This window comes from Globicephala melas, chromosome 3 (genome assembly GCF_963455315.2).
Source record: "Globicephala melas chromosome 3, mGloMel1.2, whole genome shotgun sequence".
Lineage (NCBI taxonomy): Eukaryota > Metazoa > Chordata > Mammalia > Artiodactyla > Delphinidae > Globicephala > Globicephala melas.
Genome location: NC_083316.1, coordinates 2,232,414 through 2,244,359, shown reverse-complemented (window position 1 = coordinate 2,244,359; position 11,946 = coordinate 2,232,414). Strand labels below are relative to the sequence as shown.

At 52.8% G+C, this 11,946-nt stretch overlaps 1 protein-coding gene across 1 annotated transcript; it reads left to right on the top strand.

The window, feature by feature from the left end:
• Positions 1-10,328: 10,328 nt before the first annotated feature.
• Positions 10,329-11,498, top strand: LOC138842600 (probable inactive protein kinase DDB_G0270444). Its single transcript, XM_070045076.1, has 2 exons — positions 10,329-10,760; positions 10,809-11,498. The coding sequence occupies exons 1-2, from the start codon at positions 10,329-10,331 to the stop codon at positions 11,496-11,498; spliced, it is 1,122 nt and encodes a 373-aa protein (XP_069901177.1).
• The last annotated feature ends 448 nt before the right edge of the window (positions 11,499-11,946 follow it).

Here is an 11,946-nt window from a genome sequence, read left to right as displayed (position 1 = left end):
AAAGCTTCCCAGGTGTGGGGTACAAATGTCACCGCACTTCCTTATGAACGATGGGAGGTTATGGTGAACTAGCTCTTCCTTGCTGAGAAGGGGCTGCCCTGACGGGTCCCAGGCGCCCAGACCCTCCAGCATGTCCCTGATGGGGCAGACCCTGGACCTCTCCGGGGACCACCCCCACCCTCAGGGGCACACCTGTCCCACCCGAGCCTTCACTTCTCTCTGCATTGTGACCAACTCCCTTATTCACATGATGTCACTGACAGACGAGCCACTGAAATGTGTACAAAGTGACCAGGGCCCCAGCCTCCTACACGGCCCTGGGGGCGTCCAGAAAGGGGCTCTGTCGCCCATTTCACGTAACACAGCTGGCTTCTGGTACCCCTTCTTGATAGGGCTGCCAACTGATGTGTTTGCCAGGTCAGTGGCCACATACCCCAGGCCTGGGTTCACTTTAATCAGCTTTAGCAAAGACACCACATGGGGTGTGGCTGCAGGGACTGGGCCGCTACTCGGTGGAGTTCCTGGTGTTCTGGGCTTTGCCTGGTGTTGTGGAAGCCAGGCTTCAAACTGGTTGAGGACACATTGGGACCATCACCTCCACACCCTTTGGTCTTAAATGGCCGCTGACTCTGCCATTTCCCGCCCCTATACCCACCCCCAGTTTTCTATACCGTTTGGATTTACCATCCTGGCTGAGCAGGTTTTCCTCCTGGCCTTCGCCACTGAAAGTTCCCACCAGGATACTGGCCGAGGAGCCAGGATGGGGCCCTGCCTGCCTCAAAGGATGTGCGTCCCGGTTACACACCTGGGGCCTGAGGACTCTGCCCCGGGCATGTCCACAGCACAGAAGACCCCTGTGAGCCAACCCTGACCTGGCCTCTGTGTTCATCAGTGTCTCCCATATACCTCCACTCCCATGGGGCAGCTTTGGTGAGGCCACCAGTGTCCCTTCAAGCCGTGTGACAAGTCCTCACCACGCTTGGTGGTCCCTCCCTGCCATGTGCAGTTGCCCCAAGCTCTGCGGGCTCCTCTTGGGAAGCTCAGGGAATCGCCGCTGTGGACTCTCGCCATGCAGTGTCACGGGCCCTTCATGGGGACTCAGCCTCGGGCAACACACTCTGGGTCTAAAGGCAGCTTCTGGGCCAGGATCTGAGTCGGGACTGTGACCTTGAGCAGGGCGGCTGCTGGCAGCTCTCAGATGACTCTGCCTTTCTCTCCAGGTGGGGACTGAATGCTGCCCTTGGAGTCTGCCTGCCCATCTCGCCCTGGTTGCCGTGTCCCTGCTGCCACCCCACACAGCTCCTGGCAGGTCGGGCCCTTCTGGCTCTCACGCGGACCTCCCCCAGCCCATGTTAAGCACCTTACCGTGCGTCTGACAGGTGATCCCCATACCTGTCTCTCATCCTGTGGCCGTCGGGGCCCCAGCTATGGGACAGCATCTCCTCAGAGCAGCCTGGTGCAGAGTGGCAGCCTCTCCCTGGGGATCCCAGCGGCCGCAGACCTCCTGACCGTCCCGACTGTGCGTTAGTGTCGCTGCCCCAACCTCACTGCTCAGAGCCCTTTGATCCCTCCTCTGCCATCTGCCCTGGAGACTCGTTTCCACTCCACTTAGCCCGGGCCGCTGCCTTCCCAGCTCTCCATCGCCCATATGGCAGCGTATTAGCGCCGTCTCTCGGGGGTCTTGGCCAGGGTGTTCAACACCACTTTGTGAGACAAAGCCCCTATTTAGGCAAAATCTCCTTTATCCAACTTTATATTCCATGGCCCTTGATGAGGTCTCGTGGGACCCAGACCTGTGCTCAGGCCAGTGTGTGTTGGAGGGTCCTGTAGGCCCTCCCTCTCATGGCAGGCTCGGCTCACCCCCAGGCAGGCAAAGGGGTCGGGGGGCTCTAAGCACGTGAGCATGTGTGTGTGTGTCTTGGCGAGAAGGCACATCGTTCATCAGGATGAGGGTGCCGGCTACCAGCAGGGAGGGGTGGGCTACCTGTGAGCCCCAAAGGGGCCGGAGACTGAAGAATTTGAGGCTTTCAAGTGCCTTGACCCAAATTTCCCACCTGAGTCTTGGGTCCAGTTCTCCCTGATTAGGATGGGCCCAGCCTTGTCGAGCAGACCTGCTGGCATCGAGTGTCCTGTTCTGGACCTCTGCAACTCTTCTAAGTGCATTTCCTGCAGGTGAGCTGAGGTCTGTGTGGCCAGGGAGCCCCTCTGGGCCACACTGAGCCTGAAAGTGTGACCAGCCAGCTTGGCGCCTCCTGGTCTGTCTCCAGGGCACCGACGGCCTCCAGGACCCTCCCTCCAGGTCCATGTCCTTGTTCCAAAGCCTGTGTGGGCAGCTCCCACTCCGTCCTCCTCTGGACAGAGGACACTCAGGGCAGACAGGGGGATGTCATCACACAGCAGAACTCAGATGAAAGGACAGGTTCAGGATGAGGGGGTGGGGATGCAGGGCCCCCCTACAGTCCCGAAAGTGGAAGATCAGCTGACGGTGGGCCCTCCTCCATTCCCCTTGTCTCCTGGTCTCCTTTATTCCCATCCCACGGAGAGATTCTCCAGAGCTCATCTTCTCCAGGCCTCTATGAAATGCTGCTGAGTTTCCTCATGGCTTTCTGTGAGATGCTTGAATAATGTCTTTGCTAAATCATGTGGGTCCTTGGAGAAGAGTGACCGTTGGAAGTGGGGTGTTGCAGCTGGCACAGGCTTCCTCACTTCCTGGGGGCCTCTGCACCAGACGTGATGCTGGTTCCAGTGCAGAGGAGGTGCTGTCTTGATGAGCAAGGTAGGATGAAGAAGGTATCAAAAAAAAAAAAAAAAAAAAACAAACCTCGCTTTCCATGTGCCCATTCCAGACCTACTGAAGAAGAAACGGGAGGGGTGGGCGGTGTCTCTCGGGAATCGGGGCGTCAAGATCTCCAGGTGAGTCAGACCCAGACCCGGGTCCTCACCCTGCCATTTTCACCCACCTTTACTTTCCTTCGGAACCAACCTCTGCTTAAGTACTCAGGCCGCTTGCCCTGAGCACTTGACACAGCAGTTGTTTTATTCTTCTTTGCCTCAGAGATGCTCGTGTGTCTGCTTTGATTCCCCCAATAGGTTACGGGGCTCTGGAGCCCAAAATAGCAACTTCCCCCACCCTCTCCCCTTCAAAGCATCTCATGCTCAGCACTATAGCCTCAGAATCACAGGAAAATTCTGAAATCTGAGATAACAGGTGTGCGTTTTGAGGATGAGTGGCTATAAGTGGTTTCAGAGCTGGAATAAAATACCTGCGTGTCGGAAAGAGCATCACAGCAAAAGAAGGGGCAACAGAGGCAGTTTCCTCTAGTGTTCCTGCTAATAAAACTAAGGGAAGGGGCTTCCCTGGTGGCGCAGTGGTTGAGAGTCCACCTGCCGATACACGGGACGCGGGTTCGTGTCCCGGTCCAGGAGGATCCCACATGCCGCGGGGCGGCTGGGCCCGTGAGCCATGGCCGCTGAGCCTGCGCATCCGGAGCCTGTGCTCCACAACGGGAGAGACCACAGCAGTGAGAGGCCCACGTACAGAAAAAAAAAAACTAAGGGAAGCTGGGAGTTCCCTGGTGGCCTAGTGGTTAGGATTCCAGGCTTTCACAGCCATGACCTGGCTTCAATCCCTGGTCAGGGAACTGAGCTCCTGCAAGCCATGCTGTGTGGCCAAAGGAAGGAAAAAAAAAAGAAAGAAAGAAACCTAAGGGAACCTACGGAAAACTGAAATAAAAACAGCTGGGTTTCTTCCCTGGCCCCATACTCCCTGTGTCCACCTACTTACCTGGCTCAACCTGGGCTGCTCTGAGTCAGAGTTTATTTAAAATGGTAAAGTTGGGTCACATGATAATGGTAGATGGATGACACCTGGACCTCCAGAAAGCCAGGATGGATTCTGGGAGGAGGCTGGCTGCAGAGCCCGTGTCCGTCCAACCAGGAGCCCTCCCTGAGCCTGGGTTCCATGTGGAATAGGACATCTGGTCTGGAACCCCCCGTAGAACCCCGATAAAGTATTTCTTGCCCCCTGCATGGAGGACAGAGTGCTAGAAACACAGGATTGATGTCGTCAGGGGTCACTGACAGGTCCAGGAGCGTCGGCATCAGGCAGGTGGTCCCCATGGGAGATGCACAAAGCACAGGGGCACAGGGAGCCTTGCATGACATTCTGCAGCCAAAGGCATGGAGGCTGCCACTTGCACCCAGACTCTGAGAACAATTCGCATCTTCCAGTTGCCCAGGAAGAAAACAGTCTCCAAGTCTTCTTGGAGAAGACCATGCAGAACACTTCTTCATAGCCCGCACAGAATTTCAAACTTCTGTCTTGCATGCAGTTCTCCCAAGAATAATCCCACACAAATACCCAGAGACCTTTGAGCTCTCTTTTTTAATTGCATTTATTTTTTTACATCTTTATAGGAGTATAATTGCTTTACAATGTTGTGTTAGTTTCTGCTGTACAACAAAGTGAATCAACTATATGTATACCTATACCCCTCCCTCTTGAGCCTCCCTCCCACCCTCCTTTGAGCTCTTTAACTCACGATGTCAGTAAGAAAAAAGGTGCTTGGGGGAGCACCACATAATCAAGCAAAAAATAATAATATTAACATTCAAAATAAAAGTAACCAATCACATAGGCAAGAAAAAATAATAATATTGACATTTAAGGTAAAAACACACATCAAAAATATGTATTCTTACAGGTTGTCATATGAAAGAGAACACAGCCCTGAAAACCGGAAATGCTAATATTTAGTTTTCATAATTCTATTGACCTTCCCTGAGACTTCCTGAAAGCCAAGTTAGTCATTTGGTGCATAAATTAAATGACACATAAAATTCACTTATTTATTTATTTATATCCCATAAATTATATAAATATTTGGAAAATTTTCTGTAACACTCAAGCCTTTTTTTTCTTTTTTTGTCCAATTTTTGTAAAATGAAATTCTGTGCTCGTCATCTTTCTAATTTGTTCTGATTAATCACCAAATTTCATTTGGACCATGGATACCGTAACCTAAAACAAGACAGAATCGGATTTTTCTTCTTTGAAAAGAGATTTTGAAAAAAAGCTCAGACTTATGTTTGATCAAACAGAGCTAGCTACACACAACACTTTATGTAAAACTCAATTTCTGGGCTCTCCTCTTTGAACTGGAATATTTGGTAAAGATTTGCCCTGGAATCCAGCGTTGGCCGCCCACCGTTGTGTGGCCGTTGCTGGCCGTCATGCAGTGGTCCTGGGACACGCTTGGCCGTTTACCCCCAAGGTGCCCTGCGACGTACCTCATTTCCGCGGCTGACGGTCGGGGACTGGCTGCGGTCTGGCTGGGTTAATGTCATTTCACATCTGCTGCTGAGTAGAGCAGCTTCCAAGGCAAGGTCTGGAGGAAGCTTTGTGCAGTCGGGTCTACGTCATGCAACACTGAAGCCCGGCTCTCCAACTTTCTTCTGTCAGAGGATTCCGGCGGCCTCTGGGCAAGACCTCAGCCTCCCTGGGGTGTGTGATGGGGCGGGGACGGACCTAGGATTTCTCTAGGACTAACCTCACCCCAGCGCCTAGGGGAAGGGGAGGCTGGCCACCCGAGAGCCTGGGAAGGAGCATTTGGGGGGAAGGCGGGTTGGGGGGGCCGAGCATCCTCACACCCGCGCTGTTCTGCCCCAGAAAAGGCCTGCGGTGTCACGCTGAGAGCGAGGTGGATTGCAGACAGCATCCTCTGCAGACCTGCCTGAGCAGCTGCCTGCTCCACACAACTTCCCATAACCCTCTGCTTGGTTGGGGACCGGGTGAAGAGGGAGGGGAGTGTCCCCCTCCATCACCCAGCTCTGCTCTTGTAAAGGTGCAGTTCTTGCCTCTCAACCCTTCCACCTCTGCGGCTCTGAATGGCACCTGCTCGGCCGCTGGAGAGGATGCCGTCCATGATGCTCTGCACTTCGTGGGGTGCTCTCTGTGCAGACCCCTCCCAAACTGGAGAGGTCGAGCAGGATCCTTTGTACAGACAGTGTCAGGTCTGAGATCTGACCCTGTGTTCCCTGCATGGCCTCCAGAAACTGTCACTGTTCGTCTGCTGCCAGGTTGCGGCTGGAGAGCCAGAGGGGCTCGGCAGGACCAGCGTCTGTGGGGACCCTAAAGGCAGGGCCATGTGCCGGGGAGGGAAGGGGGGCTTTGCTCAGGGGCCTCAGGCTTCTATCCACGGTGCAGCTCACCACCCTATCTGGGTTCTCTGAGCATCAAGGGGAGACAGAGGCCAAGGGGCTGTTCCAGGGAGCAGGTGGAGCTGAGAGGCAGGGGCCAAAGGAGGGCACTCTGTCTCCCAGGTGACAGAGGCACCAACCTGAGGAGGATGCGGTATCTTCCCCTTTCAGAAAGGATGAACGCGGGGGGACGGCTGCAGATCCTGCAGGAGGCTGCACCCTTGGCGGGGGCACTGGGGCTACCTGGAGGCCTGGTCATCATTAGTTGGGGACCCCTGTGGCTTTCGCGGTGGCAGGGACAGAAAGGGGAACCCGAGTGGAGGAAGAGAAAGGACCATTTATGAGCACTTGTAGGGTGTGTTTGGCGTAGCTGTGGGCATTCAGGGAAGGTCTTCAAGAAAGCAGAGGTCCCAGGTGAGGCCAGGAGAGGCAAGAGGCAGGGCACAAGGGGTGCTGTCCTCTTGTGGCATCTGGACCCCCAGCCAAGGAGGCCAAGGAAGCCTTGGACTCCAAGTGACCCCTCTGTTCCATGTGCCTCTCAGAAGCAGTCCTTCACAGGGCACACTGTGCTCCTGAGAGACAGCAAACCGAGGCAGGGGACGCCCTGCTCCCGTAGATTGCCTCCTGGACCAGAAAGTCAGTGGACTTTGCTGATGGGTCCTGGGACCCATCACCCCCTTTGTTGGTTTGTCGTGAACTGTGGCTGAGAGAAGGAGAGAGAACCCCTGAGAATCAGACAGGATGCTGCCCTGAAATGCAACCCCCAGGGTGCAGCTACAGGTGAGCCATACCTCAACCTTGATGCTCCTGTCCCGGCTGAGCCCAGGGTCACATGGTGTGTGCCTTTAACCTGCAGGATTGCTGCCCTCACGGACCCCCCTTGGCCCTGAGCCACATACTTGGGTGCTCAGAGAGGAGACAGCTCTGCCCGGGGGGATCTGATACTCTGGGCGGTGAGTTCCCGCCGATGAGCAGACCTCATGTTTCTTTCTCATTCCCCCCCAATGCCAATGACCTGGGATTTTTTTTTTTTTAGGATTTTCTTTAAAAAAATTAATTCTGGGGCTGAGGATAATGAACTCAAAAATTGCTCACAGTTGTCTATCATTACATAATAATCCTTGAAAAAAGGGGGTTTATTGTGCAAAGTTGGGTGGATGCTGATCCACCATTGCATTATACTCTAGACCACGTGGGATTTATTGTGAGACAGAAAACATTCCAGCAGTGTTTCCCCTCATAACATAAAACTTAATAGCCGTCTTTAGTGAATACAGAGCAGGCCCCTGTGTTACTCACCATTTCCTCCAAGCTGGTTTCACCGGGCTTCTCTATCCCAGTTGCAGGGGCCAGGATGGTCTCAGGACAACACCTGCTAGAAAGGTTAGGATCACAGGGCTGGGGAAGCTTTGGGGACGCCAGCTCATGTTGAGCTTGGCTGGGAGGCAAGGGGCTGCTGGAAGCATCCAGAAAAAGCACAATGGGACACCTTGGCAGCTGGTCAAGAACTTAGTGGAGATCTGCTCTGTGCTCTCAAGCGGCCTGGGGACTGAGTAGACAACACACAGAAGGATGACAGGAAGATGATGAATTATAGGCCATAAGTCTCATTTCAGCCATACCGAGAAAACTTCCTGCTTGTGTGTTACCATAATCCACCGGCGGATGGGAGTGAGTAGACAGGGGTGCATTTTAGGACATGCCACACACATACCCAGAGCAAGCGAGGTGCAGACAGTGCCCAGAGGACCATCACTAGACGCCCAAGGGATGGACCTCAAGGCACAAATTCTCTGAAAAAAAACAAGGTTGATTATCTGGCTTTGGTGTAGCAGGACCACTTGGCCAAAGGTGAGCTCTAGAACAGAAGAAAGAATTTCTTTTAGTTTGTAATGAATAGTCATGCTCTTTACTTCCTTTTCCAAGTAACACTTTTCAAAACAATCTGGTGGTTGGTCCATCTTAAAATAGAACTATAATATGCAGTACAGTGTGAATAGATATCGATGACTCCTTATAGCTCAATGTCACTCTCGGTGGAAAACAGAAAGTTTGAAAAAGTAGGTTTAAAAAGATTAAAAGGAGAAACTTGATAGGACAGCTCATACTTTGGAGATTGCTAAATACCATGAAAAGCATTTTTAGGATGTGCTGGTGTTTGCTTGTTCATCCAATAAGTAATTATTATGACCCACGTGTTGGGCCCCGAGCTGAGGCCACAGTGATGAGCAGGTCAGCGTGGCTTCTGCTTCTGTGAGAATTGGAGCTGGTGATGACAACCGATGGCTCATGGGTGATTTCAAGAAGCACAAAGGAATATGAAATCACAGCTGTGATGAAAGTGTTTACTACAAGGAATCATCTCTATCTAGGAAATGGGGGACGGCTTTGTGAGGGAAGAAAGAAGACACTGGGGCCTAAAGAAGGAGTGGGAGCAGAGAAGGTGGATGTGGAGGACACAGCCTCCCAGGCAGAGGAAACAAAAGCAGCAAACAGTGTCACTGAAGACCCATGAGCCACGTGGGGGACCACAGGGTAAGGGGGAAACATGGATTGGGTCTCCAGGAGGCCACCTGTCATGGCAGCCGGTCTTTATGGAAAGTCTTTCAACAAGTAACTTGGCCCAACGTACTGGTCACCTGACTACAAATGGCACACTCTGGAGGGTCATGGGTCAGGAGACCTGGGCCATCACTCAGGTGAGATCAGTGTGGACTAAGGTGAGGGCCAAGGAGGTGTCAAGGAGAAAATGAGCTTATGTACGGGCCCATGGTGCCTCTGATATTCAGCTAAGTATCATTCTGGGGTGTCTGGGAGGTGTTTCCAAATAAGACTGGCATTTGAATCAGGGGACCCTGTAAAGCTGATGGCCTTCCCCTATGTGGGTGGCATCTTCCTATCACCAGGGTCCTGAATACAACAAAAGACAAAAGAAGATGGAATTTGCTCCTTTCTTCTGCCTGACTTTGAGCTGGGACATCTGTCTCCTACTCTCAGATTTGACTCAGAGGGGCTACAATACCAGCTCTCCTGGGTCTCTACCTGAGTGTCAGATTGGGAGACTTTTCATAATTATGTGAGCCAATTCCTCATAATAAGTAGGTTAATATGATATTGTATATCTTATATAAATATTTGTGTATATATTTCTCCTATTGGTTCTGTTGCTCAGGAAAATCCTAATACAGCCACCATCTTTCTCTAGGGTCTGGGGAGACACTGTACAAAAAGCACCTCATGCCATAAGCCTGTTTTAGTTGATAAGACAAAGAAATTAAACCTGTGAGTGGAAGTGATGGGCTTGTGTGAAGGCCTCTGCTTTCCTCCTAAAAGGACAAGGAAGAGGAGCTGGCTGGGGTATCCCTTGCCTGCCTCTTCTTTCCTTGAATGGGATGGTGTAGTCAGTTCTGTGACGTCCCCACCCAAATTCTTGTCCACCCACACAGGATACGACCTTACTTGGAAGTAAGGTTTTGCAGATGTAATCAGAGAAGCTTTGATGAGGTAGTCTTGGGTCAGGGTGGGTCCCAATGCAATCCAATGATAGGTACCTTTGTAAGAGGGTAATTTGGGCACAGACACGGGTGAGATCACTACGTGAGTATGAAGGCAGAGACTAGAGTGAGGTGTCTAAAAACCAAGGAACCCCAGGATTACTGGCAACTTCCAGAAGCAGGAAGAGGCAACTAATGATCCTCCTTAGAGCCGTCTGAGGGAGCAAGGCCTTGCTGACACCTTATATTCAGACTTTTGGTCTCCTGAGCTGTGAGAGACTAAATTCCTATAGATTAAGCTGCCCCATTTGTGCCACTTAATTACAGCAGCACAGGCCAAGTAAAGCAGGAGAGGTGTCAGGTTCAGGTGCAAGAGTCCACCACTTCTCTGTGCCCTTGGCTGTAGGGGTGAGGATGAGGACTGAGGTGGTATGATGGAGGAGAAATGGAGACAGAGATGGAGATGGAGAGTGCTGGGCCGTGAGAATGTCAGGGAATGGTCATGATGGAAGAGAGTTGGAATTGGAGATATAAGTGGAGATGGAGGTAAAGATAGAGATGGAGGTGGAGGTGGAGGTGGAGGCGGAGGTGAAGGTGGAGGTGGAGGTGGAGATGGAGGTGGAAGTGGAGGTGTAGATGGAGGTAGAGGTGGTGATGAAGGTGGAGATGGAGGTGGAGATGGAGATGGAGGTGGAGTTGGAGATGGAGGTGGAGTTGGAGGTGGAGGTAGCGATGGAGGTGGAGGTGGTGATGGAAGTGAAGATGGAGGTGGAGTTGAAGATGGAAGTGGAGATGGAGGTGGAGATGGAGGTGGAGATAAAGGTGGAGGTGGAGGTAGCAATGGAGGTGGATGTGGTGATGGAGGTGGAGATGGAGGTGGAGGTGGAGATGGAGATGAAGGTGGAGGTGGAGGTGGAGATGGAGATGAAGGTGGAGGTGGAGGTGGAGATGGAGGTGGAGGTGGGGGTGCAGATGGAGATGGAAGTTGAGTTGGACGTGGAGGTGGAGTTAGAGGTGGAGATGGAGGTGGAGGTGGAGATGGAGGTGGAGGTGGAGTTGAAGGTGGAGGTGGAGTTAGAGGTGGAGATGGAGGTGGAGGTGGAGATGGAGGTGGAGGTGGAGGTGGAGGTAGAGATGGAGATGGAGATGGAGGTGGAGATGGAGGTAGAGGTGGTGATGGAGGTGGAGGTAGAGATGGAGATGAAGGTGGAGGTGGATGTGGAAGTGGATATGGAGGTGGAGGTGGAGTTGGAGGTGGAGGTGGAGGTGGAGATGGAGTTGGAGGTGGAGGTGGAGGTGGAGGTAGAGGTGGAGGTACAGATGAAGATGGAAGTGGAATTGGAGGTGGATATGGAGATGGAGGTGGAGATGGAGGTGGAGGTGGAAGTGGAGATGGAGGTGGAGGTGGAGGTGGAGATGGAAGTAGAGTTGGACGTTGAGGTGCAGGTGGAGTTGGAGGTGGAGGTGGAGGTGGAGGTGGAGGTGGAGATGGAGGTGGAGTTGGAGATGGAGGTGGAGATGGCAGTGGAGATGGAGTTGGAGGTGGAGATGGAGGTGGAGGTGGAGATGGAAGTGGGAGTTGAGATGGAGTTGGAAGTGGTGATGGAGGTGGAGATGGATGTGGAGGTGGAGATGGAAATGGAGGTGAAGGTGGAGGTGGAGGTAGAGGTGGAAGTAGAGGTGGCAATGGAGTTGGATGTGGAGGTGGAGTTGGATGTGGAGGTGGAGGTGGAGGTGGAGGTGGAAGTGGAGGTGGAGGTGGAGGTGGAGGTGCAGATGGAGATGGAACTGGAGTTGGAGGTGTAGTTGGAGGTGGAGGTGGAAATGGAAGTGGAAATGGAGGTGGAGATGGAGGTAGAGGTGGAGGTGGGGATGGAGGTGGATGTGGAGGTGGAGGTGGAGATGGAGATGGACGTGGAGTTGGAGGTGGAGGTGGAGGTGGATTTGGAGGTGGAGGTGGAGGTTGTGATGGAGTTGGAGGTGGAGGTGGAGATGGAGATCGAGGTGCAGGTGGATGTGGAAGTGGAGGTGGTGATGGAGATTGAGGTGCAGGTGGAGATGTAGGTGGAGATGGAAATGGATGTGGAGATGAAGGTGGAGATGCAGGTGGAGGTGGAGTTAGAGATGGAGGTGTAGATGGAGATGGAGGTGGAGGTGGAGGTTGAGGTGGAGGTAGAGGTGGTTATGGAGGTGGAGGTGGAGATGGAGGTGAAGATGGAGGTGGAGGTGCAAGTGGTGGTTGTGATGGATATGG

What these genes read in the sequence shown, in the direction of transcription:
- LOC138842600 (XM_070045076.1), top strand. Translation starts at nt 10,329, where the DNA reads ATGGAGGTAGAGGTGGTGATGAAGGTGGAGATGGAGGTGGAGATGGAG. An exon ending in AGGTGGAGTTGAAGGTGGAG is followed by an intron (nt 10,761 to 10,808) that starts GTGGAGTTAGAG and finishes ATGGAGGTGGAG; the next exon opens with GTGGAGGTGGAGGTAGAGAT.